This window comes from Scyliorhinus torazame, chromosome 2 (genome assembly GCF_047496885.1).
Source record: "Scyliorhinus torazame isolate Kashiwa2021f chromosome 2, sScyTor2.1, whole genome shotgun sequence".
NCBI lineage: Eukaryota > Metazoa > Chordata > Chondrichthyes > Carcharhiniformes > Scyliorhinidae > Scyliorhinus > Scyliorhinus torazame.
This window is the reverse complement of record NC_092708.1, coordinates 198793247-198816852: the sequence shown is the minus strand read 5'-3', so window position 1 is coordinate 198816852 and position 23606 is coordinate 198793247. Positions and strand designations below refer to the sequence as shown.

At 44.7% G+C, this 23606-nt stretch overlaps 1 protein-coding gene across 4 annotated transcripts in view; it reads left to right on the top strand.

The window, feature by feature from the left end:
• trak2 (trafficking protein, kinesin binding 2) overlaps positions 1 to 23606 on the top strand; it is a 135241-nt gene that overhangs the window by 43403 nt on the left and 68232 nt on the right. For 2 of the 4 annotated variants that reach the window (XM_072482357.1, XM_072482331.1), the window contains exons 2-3: positions 7744 to 8040; positions 20363 to 20429. In XM_072482357.1, coding sequence (XP_072338458.1) covers positions 8008 to 8040; positions 20363 to 20429 — 100 coding nt within the window. In that variant the 5' untranslated portion in view covers positions 7744 to 8007. The remainder of the gene's footprint in view (positions 1 to 7743; positions 8041 to 20362; positions 20430 to 23606) is intronic. The other 2 variants (XM_072482348.1, XM_072482340.1) reach the window with 2 other exon arrangements.

Below are 23606 nucleotides of genomic sequence, written 5' to 3'. Positions count from 1 at the left end.
GAACATTCAGTCTTACAGGGTCAAAGAGAATGGTGGTGGGCAAGAAAAGAAACAAAAGATGCGCCAAAGTAGATGTGCTGCTGTCTTGAAAGTAAAAATAAAGGGGGGGGGGAGAAAAAAAAACCATGCAAAGAAAAGTAAACAAAGTGAGGTTACGGTCTGAAATTATTGAACTCAAATGTTGAATCCAGAAGGCTGTAAAATACAGTGAATGGTAGAACCCTCAAGAGTATTGAAAGTCAAAGAGATCTAGGAGTACAGGTCCACAGGTCACTGAAAGGGGCAACACAGGTGGAGAAGGTAGTCAAGAAGGCATACGGCATGCTTGCCTTCATTGGCCGGGGCATTGAGTAAAAGAATTGGCAAGTCATGTTGCAGCTGTATAGAACCTTAGTTAGGCCACCCTTGGAGTATAGTGTTCAATTCTGGTCGCCACATTACCAGAAGGATGTGGAGGCTTTAGAGAGGGTGCAGAAGAGATTTACCAGAATGTTGCCTGGTATGGAGGGCATTAGCTATGAGGGAGCGGTTGAATAAAGTCGGTTTGTTCTCACTGGAACGAAGGAGGTTGAGGGGCGACCTGATAGAGGTCTACAAAATTATGAGGGGCATAGACAGAGTGGATAGTCAGAGGCTTTTCCCCGGGGTAGAGGGGTCAATTACTAGGGGGCATAGGTTTAAGGTGAGAGGGGCAAGGTTTAGAGTAGATGCATGAGGCAAGTTTTTTACGCAGAGGGTAGTGGGTGCCTGGAACTCGCTATCGGAGGAGGTGGTGGAAGCAGGGACGATAGTGACATTTAAGGGGCATCTTGACAAATACATGAATAGGATGGGAATAGAGGGATACGGACCCAGGAAGTGTAGAAGATTGTAGTTTAGTCGGGCAGCATGGTCGGCACGGGCTTGGAGGGCCGAAGGGCCTGTTCCTGTGCTGTACATTTCTTTGTTCTTTGTTTGTTGTCTAATCAAAACAATGAGCTGCCCTTCCTCTAACATGCTGGGCTTCACGAACAGCAGCAGCAGGCCAAGGACAGGGATGTCAGTGTGAGAACAAAGTGGAGAATTAAAATGATGACGGGTTGCCAGAAACTTGGAGTCATTTTTGTGGAGATGTTCCAAAACAGAATCTGTGAAGCCACTTTAATATTGTCCATGTTCTAATTTAGGTACTGTCAGATTTGTGCCCAGTTCTTGCTCTTTGCAATTCTAAATCTGTCCCCTTTCATCCCAGCAGTACACTCATTCAGTTGTAATATTCTTTATTCCATCCAGAGTACCTCTTGGAACTCCTTCTCTTAACAGCACTATGGTTGTACCTTTTTAAAAATAAATTTAGAGTACCCAATTCATTTTTTTCTTCCAGTTAAGGTGCAATTCAGCATGACCAATTCACCTACCCTGCACATCTTTGGGTTGTGGGGGTGAGGCCCACACACACGCGGGGAGAATGTGCAAACTCCACACGGGCAGGGATCGAACCTGGGTCCTCGGTGCTGTGAGGTAGCAGTGCTAACCACTGTGCCACCGTTCTGACCGCGGTGGGTGTACCTGCACCACATGGACTGCAGCAGTTTAGGAAGACTGTTCACCAGGGATGGGCAATAGATGCCCATACTGCATGAATGAATTGAAAACAAATGATATCAAGGCCTCACCACCTTCAGGTGGATAAAAAAGATCCCAGTGCACTATTTTCAATATACTTGAAAATCAGTAATTCTCAGGGGATTGGGATTAATCCGATAGTTCTTTCAAAAGGCCAGCAAATGCATGATCTGAAAGAGCAGAGGAGTCCGATCATTCTATTCTGGCATAAGTGAGGTTGTAATAAGTAAGCTTCAAGCTGCGAAAAAAAATCTACTGATCCCAAGTAAAAAAATGTCCTGCAGTTCATGCCTCCCTCTGGTGAATTTGCTTATCCGTGCACCTGTCTTCATATGCAGTTCACCCTTTGCGTGCCCAAATGTTCACTTATCCACAGTTTAAAAGATAGAAGCCATCTTTAGAAATTGCCGAGAAAAGAAAACCCTCCAAAATATGGTGCAGAGGTTTTTTTGATCCACCTGAATGGACAGGTAGAGCCTTCGGTTAGTACAGTACTGTGCAGTGATGCGCCTGCCTAGATTGTGTTCAATGCAAGGTGAAGCTTCACTGTCTTAAGTTGCAGGTGAGAGATGCTGATATTTGGAAGGAATCTTCATTTAAAGATCTTATTCTGCACTAGAAATAGATTGTTGCTTGAACTATTAATTGCCATTTTGGTAGTGAATTTCTCTTTCTAGTTTAATTGGAAAGGTGTGGCTCAGTTTCAAACAGTAATGATAGAGTTATAATATGATATAACGTAATCTAACTGACATGACCTGGAATTCAGAAACTTCTCCATGTGCTGGGGAGGAAACCGATTTTAGTATCTAACATCGTGCAGACTGGCAAATGGGATTATGTTTGTTAAATGACTGGATATGTAGAAATTCTAAAAGTCTAATTCAATAAATCTTGAGTTCCTTTTTTAAATTTGCTTTTTAGTTTTTCAAGGGCCATAATTAAAATTAATTTTAATTTTATTGGGGGTGGTGGGTTGTCATTTATTTTAGTCGGCCCGTTCTACCTTTCCAATTCATGTTGAGCTGAAATGATTATCTCACTGTTGTGCTGTAATGTTGTGCTGAAATGTTGCTGTCAATGTAGGCAGTTCAGGAAATGAGCTTGGGTTGCTGCCACAGTCCATCTGCCTTAACCACAGTGCAGACAAAGGATCAGGATTGCTTGCTTTTATATAAATGAAAGAGTTCGCACATCCTGGTTAGACAGGATATAACTTGGTTTCAGTCACTGTTGTAAGTGACTGGTTTATGCATAGACACACTTTTTATATTATGGGACTACCTCATCTGCATTTACTGAATAAATGCTGTTTGCTATTCCTAAGTCCTATCCCCCTCAAACTCGGTGACACAGAACTGTCAATGCTCACTCCAGAAAAAGAGATTCCTCTGGTTTTGTATCTGATATATTAGCAATAATTGTTACTGATTCTCCAATAGCAGTGTCCAAAGTATTCCAGATTTGCTGACCGTTGCTATATAGTGTATCCGTTAACAAATCCTGATTTGTGGTGGGCATAGTTCTACGATGTGCTTGTCCGATTTTTCCAAGTCGATTGTCTCTACAAAAGATAAAAGCAAATTACTGTGGATGCTGGAATCTGAAACCAAAAAGAAAATGCTGGAAAATCTCAGCAGGTCTGGCAGCATCTGGAGGGAGAGAAAAGAGCTCCTGTTTTGAGTCCAGATGACCCTTTGTCAAAGCTAAAGACAGAGAAAGTGGAAAATATCTATACAGTGGAGTGAGAATGAAAGATGAGTCATAGACACAGAAACCCAGGGAAACTGGGTGCTAATAGCCACAAAAAACAAGGGGAAAGAGTGCAAATGGCTGCCCCCAGAGAGAACGAAAGGTGTGAAAGGCCAAACTGCAGATAAACTAACATCAGAGGGTAAACTGTGACAGATGTAGATGTGGGGAGGGGAAGCGGGAGCAAAGGGGAGAAAGGGTAACGAATGGTAAAATACAGCTAAAATGAAATGGGATGAAAACAAATGGGTTGAGGTGGGGTACAGCTAATCATCTGAAGTTGTTGAATTTGATGTTGAGACTGGAAGGCTGTCGCGTGCCTAACCGGAAGATGAGATGTTGTTCCTCCAGTTTAAATTGAGCTTCACTGGAACATTGTAGCAGGTCAAGGACTTTGGTCTGTGTGCATTCAGGACCTTGACCTACCCGTTGCTTGCCATTTTAACACAAGACCCTGCTCCCATGCCCACATGTCTGTCGTTGGCCTGTTACAATGTTCCACTGGTTTGGGTCACTGTCTGTGCGGAGTCTGCACGTTCTCCCCGTGTCCACGTGGATTTCCTCCGGGTGCTCCAGTTTCCTCCCACAAGCCCTGAAAGGCGTGCTTGTTAGGTGAATTGAACATTCTGAATTCTGCCTCAGTGTTTCCGAACAGGCGCTAGAGTGTGGCGATAAGGGGATTTTCACAGTACTTCATTGTGGTGCTAATGTAAGCCTACTTGTGACAATAATAAAGATGATTCTGATTATTATTATTACTAGCTAGTAGGACAAGGGCAGAAAGTGTAAGGGAACACCAGCAGCTGCAAGTTCCCCTCCAATTCTCACACTACACTGACCTGGAACTATATTGCCTCCTCTTCACTGTCGTTGGGTCTGCATTTGGTGACCAGAGGGTTGCAAACAGTGTTACATTTCAGTGGAAGAGCACATAGTTTTAGGTTGCTGTACCAGTTCATCTTAACCCCTGGTAAACCAACTCTGCTCAATTGAACTGAGGTTTACGTTCGTTTAATTTAGTCAATTTGGGTTTGTCTTATTTCAAGATGTGCAGGCTGAAATACCTGAAACTGTACTCGCTATCTTTCAGGGGTCGAGTTATTCCGGGCAAAAAAACTTTCTCTTGTGGATTTAAAGTTAGATGTAACTTTTGAGTACTGCTGCAATGCTCACTTGGATATATTTTATAATTTGAATTTACAATTAGGGAAACTGTTGTTTGCTTGGAGCTTTGCCCAGTCCATGTTGGCAGATTGTACATTGCCCTGATTAATCTCGGTCACCCTCTTTAGTCGCTCATAATAAAAATGTTGCTGAATTATTCAGGTCAGCATCTTGCTGAACAACTGCCCAGCAAGTATTACACTGATTAATCTCACAGCCTCTGATCTATGGTAAATGATTGAGTCAGTGGGGATTTGAAATACCACAGGGTGTACCTCTGTTGCAGAAACCTAATTGAAGGAGGAGAGAAGAGTAAGTGTTCGCCAGATAGAGACCTATTTTATTTCCTATCTACACACCTTTAAGATTTATCATTCTCTCTTCCCCCCCCCCCCCCCCCCCCCCCCCCCCCCCCCAACCCTCTCTATCCCGTTGTCTGGATAGACGGAGATATGTCTGTCATGCTCTGATGGTTTTGCGATGGTTTTATCTCCTCCTCACTTGTCTCTTTGTTTTCTAAAATCTAAACTGTTGTCCATCCTGGAATTTCATGTAATTCCAGCAAAATGGAATCCACTGATGGTATAAGTGTAAACGTCTGCTCTGTTTTCCCGATAAAAATGATGCAAAATTTAGTAAAAACTATTTCCCATACTGCTTATCTGCTTTCCCACTTCCCCTGGGATTTTTTTTGCCATTTTTATTTCAATTCATTCCTTATTTTCCCTTTGGTTTGACTCTTTGTAAACGTAATTGGCATGGCTTCCCTACTTCTATTTCTACCTTTTTTCTTCTGACTTTGCCTTCTGAGTTTTAATAGAGCAGGTTCCACTGCTGGTGACACCTTGGTGTGATATTGTGCTTACTTGACTTTGTTTCTGTAGCTGTTCTTTCTTGTGTTCAACCTGAGGCTTTATGTATGACATTTTTAAGGGGCTTGCCCAGTTGATGCGGAGACTATGTTTACCTTGCCTAAGTGTGTAGAACTGAAGAGCATGGGTCACAATAAGGGATCAGCCATTTGGGACTGAGGAGAAGTCCCCTCACTCAGGTGGTTGTAAATCATCTAGAAATTCTTGACCGCTGTGGCTGCTCAACTGATGAGTAGATTCAAAACAGAACTCAATAGATTTTTGGGATACTAAGGGAATTGAGGAATATGTGGACGGGACAGCAAAGTAAGGTTGCTTTGAATGATCAACCATGATCTTAGAATGGCAGAGTAGTCTCAAGGACATGAATGATCTACTCTTATTACCTCTGTTCTTATCACCATAAGACATAGAAGCAGAATTAGGCCACTTGGCCCATCGAGTCTGCTCCACCATTCAATCATGGCTGATATTTTTCTCATCCCCATTCTCCTGCCTTCTCCCCATAACCCCATATCCCCTTATTGATCAAGAACCTATCTATCTCTGTCTTAAAGACACTGTCCATTCTGCCTTTTCTTTTCATGCTGTTTGAGGGATAAATATTGGCCAAAGCAGCGGGGAGAATGTCTCCTGCTCTACTTCCGAAGATATTTTTTATTCTTTCACAAGATGTGGGTGTTAGTGTCTGGGCCAGCATTTATTGCCCATCTCTAATTGCCCTTGTGAAAGTGGTGGTGAGCCGCCGCCTTGAACTGCTGCAGTCCATGTGATATAGATACATCCACAGTGCTGTTAGGGAGGGAGTTGCAGGACTTTGACCCAGCGACAGTGAAGAATGGCTGCAATATATTTCCAAGTCAGGATGGTGTGTGACTTGGAGGGAGTTTGCAGATAGTGGTGTTCCTATGCATTCTCAGCCCTTGTCCCTCAAGGTGGTTGAGGTTGCAGGTTTGGAAGGTGCTGCCAAAAGAGCCTTGGTGAGTTGCTGCAATGACCAGTTCCAAGGAGAGAAGATCTAACCATCGCCCCATGTCCCCTACCCAACACCTTGAACAGTTACTCCCTCCACCATACTGCTGCTACTGTGCATCGGTGGTGGAGGGAGTAACTGTTCAAGGTGTTGGGTAGGGGACATGGGGCAATGGTTAGATTTTCTCTCTTTGGAACTGGTCATTGCACTTTCTACCTGAGAGGGCACATGGGCCTTGATTTAAAGCTTCATTTGAAAGGCAGCGGTGCAGCACATTCTCAGGCGAAAGTCAACCTGGGTGATATGCTGAAGCCCCTGGAGAGTGACTCCTTGAAGCAACAACGTTCTGTCTCTGCTGCGAGTGCTGCCACTGAGCAGGGCTGATACTCAAGTGTACGTTAAAGTATCAAGTCAGTAGTGGGTTGCTTTGTGTTACTTGTAGTAGTACAACTCTACACTGGTTTGAGGAAATGGTGCAAGGGAAAGATAGTTGAAGCATGTCAAGGGAAGGGGGAGTGGAAAGGTATGTAAACGGGGATGTGTGGGGCGAAATCAGTATTTCAGTTATCTCTGTGGAATGAATCCCTGGAACTGAAGGCCTAAAATATTTGAATAGCTGCTATTGGATATGCTTTGGATACACTCTAAATGCTCAGCTCATAGAACAAAATACTGGCCAAAAGGTGTGAGATGTTTTCTGTGGAGGTTTGCTCCAAATGCGCCGATACCAGTTCACAGCGTCGCCCTTAAATGTCTGATTGCAATACAAAATGTAGATTTTTAAAAAGTCATTATTTTGTTTGAAACTATAAGGGTGAATGTTGATAGATGTCAAGGGGTTGCACAGTACTCTGGGGTTGATACTACATGAATTACAACTTCAACTGGGTCTCGTGTTGAGGTTAAGATATGCTCAGGCACTCCATCATACCTTTTAGGAACTGTAAACTTAAGGGGTTTTCTTCATATTTCAGAAAGGTGAATACTCTAAACTGCAGGGTGAAAACAGGAGTGAAAACCTGTGGATCTGTGTATGTGGGGTAAATTAACAGTCTAAAATGAAAATCCCAAACCTTTCTTTGAATCACATTCCTGTTGTATGATATCATTACACCCTTCCCCGTTTATAGACTCCAATATGCAACCGTGTGGTGGGATTATAGCTACACCATTACTAAAAGGAGATCTCTCTCCTTTTTATGTCATGTCAGTCTAATACCGTTCAGTGAATTGAGGGTATATCGCAAGAAGCTACCGTTATGCACTTGTAATTGTGGCATTAGTTTAACTGCATTAACTTCACTGCCAGAGATGTTGGGTTGCTTGTCGAGGTCAAGGAATTCCTATTAAGTGCGATACTTTTTGTTTTGGCTACAGGTTGCATCAAAATACAAGAGGCGTCATGTTCGTTCTCCTTTCACTTGACCATTTGCATATTTTCAGCTCAACCTTTAATAGCTTCCTTGGTTCCGTCTTTGCAGAATAAGATGAGATCAACAACAAAGACTTTATTGTGAATCTGCACAGCAATATTGGAGATTCTACCAGACTCTGCGTTCTTCACCAAAGGAGAATGTACCATACCGAAGGGAAATTTCTAGGATGCCTTTGGACGAGTGATGCCAGAAAATAAACCCATGAATGTCAATCAAAAAGAGACCGGGAGCATCACTGGTAAGAACAAAAACAAAACTGTACATTTCAAGAGACAAAAACTTGAACTTAAATTTTTCTTGACATTGTAACATGGGCCTCGAATATAATTGCATGTTGCTAAATTTAGCAGCCTGTTAATTACTGGCTTGATTCTGACTTTAAATGAATCAGGAGATCCATGAGAAATGAGCTTGCATGTCAGGGGTGTTCTTAATGTCATATTGATGGTTTGCAGGTGTCGTGCTAAAAAGTAGCAGAAGTTTTGATGTGACTTCATTTTAATTAAAATGTCCATTGATTAGAAAATTCCACTTCTAGGCCTCCGGTTTTATTCCAGCACAGGCCTGTAACTTTTTTAAAAAAAAATGTTTATCTCGCTTTGGCTATCCAAAAATTAGATCAAGTCAGTTTGACTCCATAACAGGGCGCCGAGGACCCAGGTTCGATCCTGGCCCCGGGTCATTGTCCTTGAGGAATTTGCACATTCTCCCCGTGTCTGCGTGGGTCTCATCCCCACAATCCAAAGATGTGCAGGGTAGGTGAATTGACCACACTAAGTTGCCCCTTAATTGGAAAAAATGAATGGGTACTCTTAAATTTATAAAATGAAAAAAAAAGTTTGACTCCACAACACTGAAGTTCTATAAGTGGATAGCAAGAAATGCATTGATGCAGTGTTTTATCATGCCTTCATGCTTCACATGAAATTTGGGTATTGTGCATTTTTTAAGTGTAAGCTTTTGATTGTCTTAAATGCCTTTAATAAAACATTCCCAAGAACTTCCTCAATCACAAGAGGATTGTTGAGGGAAGGCGTGGAGGTTTTTGAAAGATGTGAGAGAAGCAGGATGGCAGCGGGGTTGAAGGGGAGCATTCCAGAATCTGGGACTGGGACAGGAAAATTGAGCAGAGGTACAGGATTGTGAAAGAGGATTGAGTGAGGAATGGGTGTTGGGACATGGGGCCAATTTGCAGAGATGCGAGGGCTTATGAGGGTAGGTGTAATTGGGGCAGGGGTAGTAGTAGGTGCTAGATAAGATGTGTAGGTGCTAGATATGATGTGTATAATGGAATTGTTTTTGAGTTGCAATTTTTGAAAGACCGAAATCAGGAATGAAACAAGCAGTAGATTAGAGTAATCAAGTCTGGAGGTGACCAATGCTGGGATAGATCTTTCAGTGTCATTCGGTCATTAAGGGTTGGAGATGCAGCATTGCCAAAAGAAGTCTTGGTAGATAAGGAAGAGGAAATTAGTGGGAGCCCGAAAGAAGAATAAAAAGTGGAGTATTACTTAAATGGAAAACGATTGCAGAATTCTGAGGTGCAGAGGGATCTAGGTGTTCTAGTGCATGAGTCACTATTAAGTTAGTATGCAGGTACTGAGTAGTACGACGCTCCGTATGCTTCACCCAATATCTATGTTTTTACATTGTGTATTTATGTATGTCCTATGTTTTTTCATGTATGGAATGATCTGACCTATACAAGAAATCCAGGTACGACCTCCGCAAAGTCTTCCGAGATGCCAAGAGAGAATATCACACCAAGCTAGAGTCACAGACTAGCGTTACAGACTCTTGGCGGTCATGGCAAGGCCTAAACAACATAACGGGCTACAAAGCGAAGCCGAGCAGTATCTCCAGCAGCAGCGCACACCCCTCCCCGATGAACTCGATGCATTCTATGCTCGGTTCGAGCAGGAAACCAATGATCTGCTGTCGAGTGCACCAGCAGCCCAAAACACACCAGACCCACTATCACAGCTTCCGAAGTCAGTTCGGCCTTCCAGAAAGTGAACCCTCGGAAAGCGCCGGGTCCGGATGTGAGCCCTGGTCGTGCACTCAGAGCCTGCGCGGACCAGCTGGCAGATGTGTTCGTGGACATCTTTAACCTGTTCCTACTTTGCTCCGAGGTCCCCACGTGCTTCAAGAAGACCGTCATCATACCGGTGCCAAAGAAGAACCAGGCAACGTGCCTCAATTACAACTGTCCGGTGGCCCTGACTTCAGTCGTAATGAAGTGCTCCGAGAGGTTGGTCATGAAGCGCATTACCTCCATACTCCCAGAACGCCTTGATCGACTGCAATTCGCATACCGCCACAACCGGTCCACAGCAGATGCCATCTCCCTGGACCTACACTCATCCCTAGAGCATCTCGGCAACAAGGACCCCTACATCAGATCCCTAATTATTGACTACAGCTCCACCTTCAACACCATAATCCCAGCCAAGCTCATGTCAATCGAATAACGCCAAGTCAGAATACAGGAGGGAGATAGAGAACCAAGTGGAATGGTGCAGCGACAACATTCTATCCCTCAATGCTAGCAAAACTAAAGAGCTGGTCATTGATTTCAGGAAGCAAAGTACTGTTCACGCCCTTGTCAGCATCAATGGGGCCAAGGTGGAGATGGTTTGCAGTTTCAAATTCCAAGGGGTACACATCTCCAAAAATCTGTCCTGGTCCACCCACGTCGACGCTACCACCAAGAAAGCACAACAGCGCCTATACTTCCTCAGGAAACTAAGGAAATTCGGCATGTCCTCATTAACTCTTACCAACATTTACAGATGCACCATAGAAAGCATCCTATCTGGCTGCATCACAGCCTGGTATGGCAACTGCTCGACCCAAGACCGCGAGAAACTTCAGAGAGTCGAGAACACAGCCCAGTCCATCACACGAACCTGCCTCCCATCCATTGACTCCATCTACACCTCCCGCTGCCTGGGGAAAGCAGGCAGTATAATCAAAGACCCCTCCCACCCGGCTTAATCACTCTTCCAACTTCTTCCAACGGGCAGGAGATACAGAAGTCTGAGAACACGCACGAACAGACTGAAAAACAGCTTCTTCTCCGCTGTCACCAGACTCCTGAACGACCCTCTTGTGGGCTGAACTGATTCACACTACACCCCTGTATGCTTCACCCGATGCCGGTGTTTATGTAGTTATATTGTGTACCTTGTGTTGCCCTATTATGTAGTTTGTTTTCTTTTCTTTTCTTTTCATGTACTTAATGATCTGTTGAGCTGCTCACAGAAAAATACTTTTCACTGTACCTCGGTACACATGATAATAAACAAAATCTAATGTGTCTGGACTCGATGCAAAACAATACTTTCACTGTACTTCTGTACACGTGACAATAAATCAAATCAAATATTTTCAATTTCTGAAATCCGATTATTGGAGTAATGTTAATTCCTGAGGCACTCCATTCCATATATTTCCTGAGCCTGGCATTTCATCCCTATTGGATCCCTGGTTCTTGGAGCGCTTGACCCCAGTGGTAGCAATGGGAGAAACTATTGAAGGAGATGTGCTGAACTTGTTAGGATAGTTAATAATGGAACCAGGGTAGTGGATCAGAGGAGAAACAGCATAGGAGGGTGGAATGAGTATTCTGTGCAACATGATGGATAAAGAATTGACTAAATGAGGGAATCGGCAGTTACCAGTTAGGGAAGTCATTTCACATTGAAGAGAAATAACTAGTGCAATGCCAGATAATTGATGCCACATTGTAGCATCTGCCCCAGAACAGAAATATTTAAAAAAAAAAAAAAACTAAAATAAGCTATTCTGACTGAAATTAAATAACTTTCTGGACTGATGCAACCTCGCATATAGAGCTAGAAATCTTTTCATCCCACCATTTGGTTACTACCTTGTAATCACGCTTAAGGTCACTATTTAACATATTTGAAAAAGAGCGAATGTAAGAACAAAGAAATGTATAGCACAGGAACAGGCCCTTCGGCCCTCCAAGCCCGTGCCGACCATGCTGCCCGACTAAACTACAATCTTCTACACTTCCTGGGTCCGTATCCCTCTATTCCCATCCTATTCATGTATTTGTCAAGATGCCCCTTAAATGTCACTATCGTCCCTGCTTCCATCACCTCCCTCCGGTAGCGAGTTCCAGGCACCCACTACCCTCTGCGTAGAAAAAACTTGCCTCGTACATCTACTCTAAACCTTGCCCCTCTCACCTTAAACCTATGCCCCCTAGTAATTGACCCCTCTACCCTGGGGAAAAGCCTCTGACTATCCACTCTGTCTATGCCCCTCATAATTTTGTAGACCTCTATCAGGTCTCCCCTCAACCGCCTTCGTTCCAGTGAGAACAAACCGAGTTTATTCAACCGCTCCTCATAGCTAATGCCCTCCATACCAGGCAACATTCTGGTAAATCTCTTCTGCACCCTCTCTAAAGCCTCCACACCCTTCTGGTAGTGTGGCGACCAGAATTGAACACTATACTCCAAGTGTGGCCTAACTAAGGTTCTATACAGCTGGAACATGACTTGCCAATTCTTATACTCAATGCCCCGGCTAATGAAGGCAAGCATGCTGTATGCCTTCTTGACTACCTTCTCCACCTGTGTTGCCCCTTTCAGTGACCTGTGGACCTGTACTCCTAGATCTCTTTGACTTTCAATACTCTTGAGGGTTCTACCATTCACTGTATATTCCCTACCTGCATTAGACCTTCCAAAATGCATTACCTCACATTTGTTCGGATTAAACTCCATCTGCCATCTCTCCGCCCAAGTCTCCAAACAATCTAAATCCTGCTGTATCCTCTGACAGTCCTCATTTCTATCCGCAATTCCACCAACTTTTGTGTCGTCTGCAAACTTACTAATCAGACCAGTTACATTTTCCCCCAAATCATTTATATATACTACAAAGAGCAAAGGTCCCAGCACTGATCCCTGTGGAACACCACTGGTCACAGCCCTCCAATTAGAAAAGCATCCTTCCATTGCTACTCTCTGCCTTCTATGACCTAGCCAGTTCTGTATCCACCTTGCCAGCTCACCCCTGATCCCGTGTGACTTCACCTTTTGTACTAGCCTACCATGAGGGACCTTGTCAAAGGCCTTACTGAAGTCCATATAGACAACATCCACTGCCCTACCTGCATCAATCATCTTAGTGACCTCCTCGAAAAACGCTATCAAGTTAGTGAGACACGACCTCCCCTTCACAAAACCATGCTGCCTTTCACTAATACGTCCATTTGCTTCCAAATGGGAGTAGATCCTGTCTCGACGAATTCTCTCCAGTAATTTCCCTACCACTGAAGTAAGGCTCACCAGCCTGTAGTTCCCTGGATTATCCTTGCTACCCTTCTTAAACAGAGGAACAACATTGGCTATTCTCCAGTCCTCCGGGACATCCCCTGAAGACAGTGAGGATCCAAAGATTTCTGTCAAGGCCTCAGCAATTTCCTCTCCAGCCTCCTTCAGTATTCTGGGGTAGATCCCATCAGGCCCTGGGGACTTATCTACCTTAATATTTTTTAAGACACCCAACACCTCGTCTTTTTGGATCTCAATGTGACCCAGGCTATCTACACACCCTTCTCCAGACTCAACATCTACCAATTTCTTCTCTTTGGTGAATACTGATGCAAAGTATTCATTTAGTACCTCGCCCATTTCCTCTGGCTCCACACATAGATTCCCTTGCCTATCCTTCAGTGGGCCAACTCTTTCCCTGGCTACCCTCTTGCTTTTTATGTACGTGTAAAAAGCCTTGGGATTTTCCTTAACCCTATTTGCCAATGACTTTTCGTGACCCCTTCTAGCCCTCCTGACTCCTTGCTTAAGTTCCTTCCTACTTTCCTTGTATTCCACGCAGGCTTCGTCTGTTCCCAGCCTTTTAGCCCTGACAAATGCCTCCTTTTTCTTTTTGACGAAGCCTACAATATCTCTTGTTATCCAAGGTTCCCGAAAATTGACGTATTTATCCTTCTTCCTCACAGGAACATGCCGGTCCTGAATTCCTTTCAACTGCCACTTGAAAGCCTCCCACATGTCAGATGTTGATTTGCCCTCAAACATCCGCCCCCCCCATCTATGTTCTTCAGTTCCCGCCTAATATTGTTATAATTAGCCTTCCCCCAATTTAGCACATTCATCCTAGGACCACTCTTATCCTTGTCCACCAGTACTTTAAAACTTACTGAATTGTGGTCACTGTTACCAAAATGCTCCCCTACTGAAATATCTACCACCTGGCCGGGCTCATTCCCCAATACCAGGTCCAGTACCGCCCCTTCCCTAGTTTGACTGTCTACATATTGTTTTAAGAAGCCCTCCTGGATGCTCCTTACAAACTCCGCCCCGTCTAAGCCCCTGGCACTAAGTGAGTCCCAGTCAATATTGGGGAAGTTGAAGTCTCCCATCACCACAACCCTGTTGTTTTTACTCTTTTCCAAAATCTGTCTACCTATCTGCTCCTCTATCTCCTGCTGGCTGTTGGGAGGCCTGTAGTAAACCCCCAACATTGTGACTGCACCCTTCTTATTCCTGATCTCTACCCATATAGCCTCACTGCCCTCTGAAGTGTCCTCCCGCAGTACAGCTGTGATATTCTCCCGAACCAGTAGCGCAACTCCGCCTCCCCTTTTACATCCCCCTCTATCCCGCCTGAAACATCTAAATCCTGGAACGTTTAGCTGCCAATCCTGCCCTTCCCTCAACCAGGTCTCTGTAATGGCAACAACATCATAGTTCCAAGTACTAATCCAAGCTCTAAGTTCATCTGCCTTACCCGTAATACTTCTTGCATTAAAACATATGCACTTCAGGCCACCAGACCCGCTGTGTTCAGCAACTTCTCCCTGTCTGCTCTGCCTCAGAGCCCCACTGTACCTATTCCCTAGTTCTCCCTCAATGCTCTCACCTTCTGACCTATTGCTCCCGTGCCCACCCCCCTGCCATACTAGTTTAAACCCTCCCGTGTGACACTAGCAAACCTCGCGGCCAGGATATTTATGCCTCTCTGGTTTAGATGCACCCCGTCCTTATATAGGTCACACCTGCCCTGGAAGAGCTCCCAGTGATCCAGATAACGGAAACCCTCCCTCCTCCACCAGCTGTTTATCCACGTGTTTAGATGCTCTATCTTCCTATTTCTAGCCTCACTGGCACGTGGCACAGGGAGTAATCCCGAGATTACAACCCTAGAGATCCTGTCTTTTAACTTTCTGCCTAGCTCCCTGAACTCCTGCTGCAGGACCTCATGCCCCTTCCTGCCTATGTCGTTAGTACCAATGTGTACAACGACCTCTGCCTGTTTGCCCTCCCCCTTCAGGATGCCCTCTACCCGTTCGGAGACATCATGGACCCTGGCACCAGGGAGGCAACATACCATCCTGGCGTCTCTTTCACATCCACAGAAGCGCCTATCTGTGCCCTGACTATGGAGTCCCCTATTACTATTGCTCTTCTGCGCTTTGACCCTCCCTTCTGAACATCAGAGCCAGCCGTGGTGCCACTGCTCTGGCTGCTGCTGTTTTCCCCTGATAGGTTATCCCCCCCGACAGTATCCAAAGGGGTATACCTGTTCGAGAGGGGGACAACCACAGGGGATTCCTGCACTGACTGCCTGCCCTTTCTGGTGGTCACCCATTTTTCTGCCTGCACCTTGGGTGTGACCACATTTACATAACTGCGATCTATGACGCTTTCCGCCACCTGCATGCTCCTAAGTGCATCCAATTGCTGCTCCAACCGAACCATGCGGTCTGTGAGGAGCTCCAGTTGGGTGTACTTTCTGCAGATGAAGCCATCCGGGACGCTGGAAGCCTCCCGGACCGGCCACATCTCACAGTCAGAGCACTGCACCCCTCTAACTGACATTGCGTCAATTAACTTTTAAAAAATTTTAAAATGTAAATTTTTTTTTAAATATATATATTTTTTTAATTTCAAAGTTACTGTTAACTATCTGTTTCCTAGCACTAGATTTCTAATAGAAATGCGAAAGCTAAATAATCCGATCTCTGGTTTAGATACCCCTCTAAATTATAATTAAGTAATTATGTTTAATGTGTAAGGTTGTAAATCGGGAATCTCCCTGGTCCATGGCCCTTATGTAGCACTCCTGAGTCTCTGCACTTTAGTCCTTAAAACCCATTCAGACCAGAGAAATTTGTTTAATTTGTCTCCGGTATGTCCTGTTTTAATTTTGGGGGATCTGAGGATTTGGGAAGAGCTGTTCGTAGTATTAGTCACCCACTGGTGGATAACCTTTAAACAGCAGATACAAATTAATGTGAAGTCCAGCATTGTATGTGGCTCTTCAGGTTTAACAGTCTAAATCAACACGGCTAATAAGGCCATAATGCTGGAACACCCGTGGTTCATAAGGAAATCACTTACACTTACATGGAATCCTGACAGTGTACAGTAAGAAGTTTATAACACCAGGTTAAAGTCCAACAGGTTTGTTTGGAATCACTAGCTTTCAGAGCGCTGCTCCTTCATCAGGTGAGTGGGCTTGACCGTAGGGGATGGCACTCACCTGATGAAGGAGCTGCGCTCTGATAGCTAGTGATTTGAAACAAACCTGTTGGACTTTAACCTGGTGTTGTAAGACTTCTTACTGTGCCCACCCCAGTCCAACGCCGGCATTTCCACATCATGGCCTTAAAGTGCAGATGGAGGCTCTTTGGCCCATCGAATCCACTCTGACACTCTGAAAGAGCAACCCACCCAACTCCACTTACCTGCCTATCCCAATAACCTTTAACCTAACCTACACATTCCTGGACACTAAGCATGGCCAATCCACCTAACCTGCGCATCTTGGACTGTGGGAGGAAACCAGATCACCTGCAGGAAACCCACGCAGACACAGGGAGAATGTGCAAACTCCACGCAGTCACCCAAGGTCGGAATTGAACCTGGGTCCCTGCCACGTTGAGGCAGCAGTGCTAACCACTGTGGCACTGTGCCACCCAAGCGTTTTTTTAATATATATTTTTATTAGAGTTTTTCTATTTTTACCCATGATGCAACAACAGGATTGGAACAGCATAAATGCCTCAGCATACATGAATGCAGAAAAAAACAGGAGAGTAATAATACAGTTGATTCATTTTAACTATTAAATTTGGTGCCTCTGTGCCTCTGTATGTACCAACCAATAAGCTGGAGAATGTGGGAGAAGAGGATAAAGCCATGGTAAAATGGTGCACACCTTCACATGTAGTGGATGCTCATACAGTCAATGAAAATATAGAATAAGATTTTCGTGCCATATTTGGGTGCACACCAAAACAAATCTCCCCCAACTCCAATCATACCAGAGGCATCAATAACTCATTATGACGTCCTGTCTCAGATATAAGAACTGTGTGCCTTGACAAGCACCAGTCAATAGTTTTTTAACCCCAAAATAACAACAAAAGGCAGAAAAAATTTCTGAAGTCATTAGCTCGAAGAGGATATTTTACATATACATGGGTGGTATGGTAGCACAGTGGTTAGCACTGCTGCTTCACAGCACCAGGGACCCGGGTTCAATTCCCGGTTGGGTCACTGTCTGGATAGAGTCTGCACATTCTCCCCGTGGCTGCATGGGTTTCCTCAGGGTGCTCCGGTTTCTTCCCTCGAGTCCCGAAAGACGTGCTTGTTAGGTGAATTAGACATTCTGAATTCTCCCTCCGTGTATCCGAACCGGCGCCAGAATGTGGCGACTAGGGATTTTCACAGTAACTTCATTGCAGTATTAATGTAAGCCTACTTGTGACACTAATAGAAATTATTATTATAAGATGCAACAAATCTCCAAATCCAGCAGTGCAGAGTAATCATCATTTCACACATTTATACAGAAAGTTAGCAAATATTTATACAGTTGGTTTAGACTGTAATCCTTGTGGTTTGCATCTCCCTTCATCCAATAACAGGATAAAAGATAATACCAAAAACAGAGAGGATCTCAGAATAGCAGGGTACCAGGATATAGCCATGAGCACATGGCCCGATGACGCATGCCCCCCACCATAAGACAAAAAATGAAAAAGCTGCACAATCAAAACCTCCCAAGACATCTAGGCCAAGAAGGAACACCTGTTATGGGTCAGGGATTAGAAAACCCCAAAGTGTATCATGGAGTTCACCTGACCCACAACTTATACTAGATTGTGGTATGAGGAGCACACGGTCCACTGTACAGGTGTGGTACAGCAGAAATGGAAAAGTATTTTTTAAAGCAAAACAATGTTTATTCTATGAACTCAAGTTAACCTTTTTAAAACATACAGTGAACATCTTAGCAACCATTCATTCAAATACAACCCCCAAAGAATATAACACTAAGTAATCCTTTAAGCTTTCCTTTTAACATCCATAAGACTTGAAACACCTTTTACCAGAAGCATATCAGGTTAAAGTCACTGCTGTTATTAGTTTTAAATCACCAGGATCGATTTACAGTCTTTAGATTACAGTGAGAGATTCATACACCTTCTGGCTGTGACTGCAGCTATCCAGCTCTGAAAACGAAACTAGGCAGCTAACCGCCTAAAACGAAACTAAAAAACTGACAGACAACCCAGCTCCACCCACTCTCGGGCGGGGATTAGAAGAAAGGGGGACCTGTTCATTGACGGGACATTTGCGAGCCTAGGGGCATTGGAGGAGAAGTTTGAGTTACCCCCGGGAAATGCATTTAGATATATGCAGGTGAGCGCTTTTGTGAGGCGACAGGTCAGGGAATTCCCGTTGCTCCCGGCACAAGAAATTCAAGACAGGGTGATCTCGGGTGTATGGGTCGGGGAGGGCAAGGTTTCGGCAATACACCAAAAGCTGAAAGAAGAGGAGGAAGCCCTAGCAGAAGAGTTGAAGGGTAAATGGGAGGAGGAGTTGGGGGAGGAGATCAAGGAAGGTTTGTGGGCTGATGCCCTGGGTAGGGTTAATTCCTCATCCTCGGATGTGCCAGGCTCAGCCTGATACAATTTAAGGTGGTTCACAGAGCGCACTTGACGGGGGCAAGGTTGAGTAGGTTCTTTGGGGTAGAGGACAGATGTGGAATGTGTTCAGGGAGTCCGGTGAACCATGTCCACATGTTTTGGTCATGCCCGGCACTGGAGGGGTTCTGGAGAGGAGTGGCGGGAGCAATATCTCGGGTGGTGAAAGTCCGGGTCAAGCCAAGCTGGGGGCTAGCAATATTCGGAGTAGTGGATGAGCCGGGAGAGCAGGAGGCGAAAGAGGCCGGCATTCTGGCCTTTGCGTCCCTAGTAGCCCGGCGAAGGATCTTGCTAATGTGGAAGGAGGCGAAGCCCCCCAGCGTGGAGGCCTGGATAAACGACATGGCTGGGTTCATAAAGCTGGAGAGGATTAAGTTTGCCTTGAGAGGGTCTACGCATGGGTTCTACAGGCGGTGGCAACCGTTCCTAGAGCACCTCGCGGAGCGTTAGAGGAAGGTCGGTCAGCAGCAGCAGCCGCCCTGGGGCAGGGCGGGGAGGGAAGAACGAGAGATTGTTTGAGGGGATGGATGAGCAGGAGATAACATGGAGGGTGGGCGAGAGCCAGTGTATAAAGCTATGTTAATATACCATTTTGCCATGTATATATCTTGCTTAGTGCGACTTTGTGTTATTTTGTTGCGGGGAGGGGGGGGTTATTGTTTGTAAGGGGAAAAAACTGTGTTGTTAAAAAACTTTAATAAATATATATTTTTTAAAATGAAGAGGGTCTGTGGGGTTAATTCCTCTTCCTCGTGTGCCAGGCTCAGCCTGATACAGTTTAAGGTTATTCACAGAGCGAATATGACAGGGGCGAGGCTGAGTAGGTTCTTTGGGGTGGAGGTCAGATGTGGGAGGTGCTCAGGAAGCCAGGCTAATCACGTCCATATGTTCTGGTCGTGCCCGGCACTGGATGGGTTCTGGAGAGGTGCTGCAAGGGCTATGTCTGAGGTGGTGAAAGTCTAGGTCAAGCCAAGTTGGGGGCTAGCACTATTTGGAGTGGCGGAAGAGCTGGGAGTGCAGGAGGCGAAAGAAGCCGGTATCCTGGCCTTTGTGTCCCCGGTAGCCCGGCGGAGGATCTTGCTAATGTGGAAAGATGCAAAGCCCCCCAGTGTGGAAGCCTGGATAAACGACATGGCAGGGTTCATCAAACTGGAGAGGATAAAGTTTGCCTTGAGAGGGTCTGCGCAGGGGTTCTTCAGGCGATGGCAACCGTTCCTAGACTATCTCGCGGAGCGTTAGATGGAGGTCGGTCAGCAGCAGCAGCAACCCGGGGGGGGGGGGGGGGAAGAGACGACGTTTCTTTCCGGGGGGGGGGTGGTGTAGAAGGGTGGGCGGGGAAGGTTTTTTTTTCGTAGGGGCCCTTGGGAGGGGAAGTGCATAAACATATGGGAAAGTCGATGTGTGCGGGGGGAACCCATTGTACAACGTTTGTATTATGTTGAATTGATATGTTTGTGTCTTGCTATGCCACTTTTCTTTTTGTTACGGGGGGCGGGGGGTTGGAATGGTTGAAAATTTTTGTTGAAAAATTCTAATAAATATATATTTTTAAAAAAACATCCAGAAAAATCCCAGGATATTCGTCTTTCAACACTTCAGTTGCCTGATTTTCCACTGGCTTATCAACCACAGTAGGCATCACTCCCACCTGCGATCCAGCTATATCATTACCCAAGATAAACTGTATTCCTGTACAAGATCATTTCTCTATTACTCCTACCACCACTTCACCACTCTTCACTGGACTTTCCAACTGTACCTTATATCATGGAACACTACTCTTCTCACCCTGAATTCCACATATTACCACCTTTTCTGGCAATATTCTTCCCAAACTACATAACTCCTCATCTCTTACCATTAAAGTTTGATTAGCTCCCGTATCTCTTAAAATTGTGACTTGTTTACCTGCTCCTCCTGATACACATGAGTAAACTTTACTCTCACAAATACATTCTTTAAAAAGACCTGGCACCTTCTTATCAATCACCTCTTGATCAGGCTGTACAATCTTTTGCACCTCCTTCACTTCACTTGGGCTTTCCATTCCCACTTTAACAAACCCCACTGTCTTATCCTGTTTTACCACATCAGCCTTCCCAGTGCTTTTCTTCAACCACCAACACTGTGACTTTACATGGCCTAGTTTATTACAGTGAAAACATTTGAAAATTTTCATTTCTGTTCCACCCTCCTGGATTTCTTTCTTAATCTGAGGTACACTCTCCTTATTATCTCCCATCAGATCACCTTTACCTTTACCACTTGAGTATTTCTCATGTCCCCAGTTTCCATCCCTCACAGGCTGAAACTAATGTCGGAAACCAAGCTTTGATTTATGAACTAATTCATAATCGTCTGCCATTTCCGCTGCTAATCTCGCAGTTTTAACCCTCTGCTCTTCCACATGAGTTCTCACTACATCAGGAATTGAATTTTTAAACTCCTCCAAAAGTATAATTTCTCTGAGAGCTTCATTCGTTTGGTCTATTTTCAAAGCCCTTATCCACTGATCAGAATTACTCTGAGCCTTTCAAACTCCATGTATGTTTGACCAAATTCTTTCCTTAAATTTCTAAACCTTTGTCTGTAAGCTTCAGGCACTAGTTCATATGCACCCAAGATGGATTTTGTCACCTCATACGTCCCAGATACCTCCTCCGGTAGTGGTGCAAACACTTCACGAGCCCTACCTACCAGCTTTGTTTGAATCAGTAATACCCACATGTCCTGTGGCCATTTCATTTGTTTAGCTACCTTCTCAAATGAAATGAAAAAGGCTTCTTCCTCTTTCTCATCAAACCTTGGCAATGCTTGGGCATGTTTAAATAGATCCTCACCAAGCCTTCGACTATGACGCTTGTTTCTCACTATCCTCATCAGTATCCTCCAACTGTACCTTTCCCTTTACGTCTGCCAATTCTAACTGACTGTTATGTTTCATGGCCATTTTCTGAAGTTCAAACTTTCTCTCTTTATCTTTTACCCTGATCTGTATCTCCCTTTCTCTTTCTTTTTCTCTCATTGCATATTCCAGCTGCTTTAATTCTTTTTCATGTTCAAGTTGCTTAATCTGCAACTGGATCTTTGCCATTTCTAATGAGTCACTGCATCCTAGGCAATTTTGAATGCTTAGCCACCGCCATAATTACCTCATCTTTTCGCATTTTGTCAGGTAATGTTAACTGCAATGTTTTTGCCAAATCTAACCGTCTGCTTTTAGTCACTGTCCGTAAGGTACTGCGTGTGACCGTCTCCACTCCCAAAAACTTCAGAGCCTATGAAAGAGCCATTGGCCACAAGACACCCCCCACTTAAACTAGAATACCGCACCTGATAAGCAACCGCAATATGCTCACCCTCACTGTCTTTAAGTTCACTAAGCCAATCCAATTTTATCCCCCTCGAGCCCCCAATTTGTTATGGGCCAGGGTTTAGAGAACCCCAAAGTGTATCATGGAGTTCACCTGACCCACAACTTTTACTAGATTGTGGTATGGGGAGCACACGACCCACTGTACAGGTGTGGTAGAGCAGAAATGGAAAAGTATTTTTTAAAGCAAAACAATGTTTATTCTATGAACTCAAGTTAACCTTTTTAAAACATACAGTGAACATCTTAGCAACCATTAATTCAAATACAACCCCCAAAGAATACAACACTAAGTAATCCTTTAAACTTTCCTTTTAACATCCGTAAGACTTGAAACACCTTTTATCAGAAGCACATAAGGTTAAAGTCACTACTGTTATTAGTTTTAAATCACCAGGATTGATTTACAGTCTTTAGATTACAGAGAGAGATTCATAAACCTTCTGGCTGTGACTGCATCTATCTGGCTCTGAAAACGAAACTAAAACACACCCTGCAGCAAACAGCCTAAAACGAAAGTAAAAAGTTGACAGACAGCCCAGCTCCACCCACTCTCTGACATCACTGCAGTAATAAACACCCATTTCTTAAAGGTACTCTCACTACAGATATTTATATACACAACCATTTATAAACACCCATTTCTTAAAGGTACTCTCACATGCCACACCCCATCACAGGGCCACAACCAGATGCTGCCCTCAGTACAAAACATGGCTTGGTATTGTACACTCTCTTATACAGGAACCAGTGAGCCAAGGATATCCACACCATACCAAGTCTAGCTACACAACAGACATCACTCCTCTCCAGGCACATCAGAGGCACCATTCCGGCCCTGTCGACTAGAAGATTTGCACCTTCCTCTACTGAGGAAACCCACCAACAAGCAGAGGAGCCTACTGGCTGGGTGTCTTAGGAGGGGTACAATCGTTCCCCCAACTCTCCGACGCAATAAGGAAACCCCCTGAGACACAATATACCAAATTAGGGGCATGTATCAGTGTCCTTACCCAAGTAAGAAAAGGAAATGCCAAAACGAAAGGAACACAAGGTTAAGCCAAAGAATACCAGATAAGATCTAGTACCATACCCTTTTTCAAAAATAATATTGGGTGGAATAGCGCAGCCTCACAAAAAACAGGACACTGCCGACCCTGGGGAGCCCAGCCTTCAAGAGGCAGGGCAATCTGGAAATCTCTACATAAGACCACTTGGAGGAGGGTGCCTAACTCCCCCACTCAGCCTACCCTCCATCCGATGAAAGACTCTAACAACACTGATCCACAGCACTCAACCTCGCACTTAGACCCACCAGCCCAGATCCTCCAGCCCACAGTTTACTACCTCCCCAGTGGAACCCTATCCTGAGAAGGAGAGCAGACCAGGAGCCGGGCTTGGATGACTGTGTTGAGTTTGCACAATTTCCCTGTGT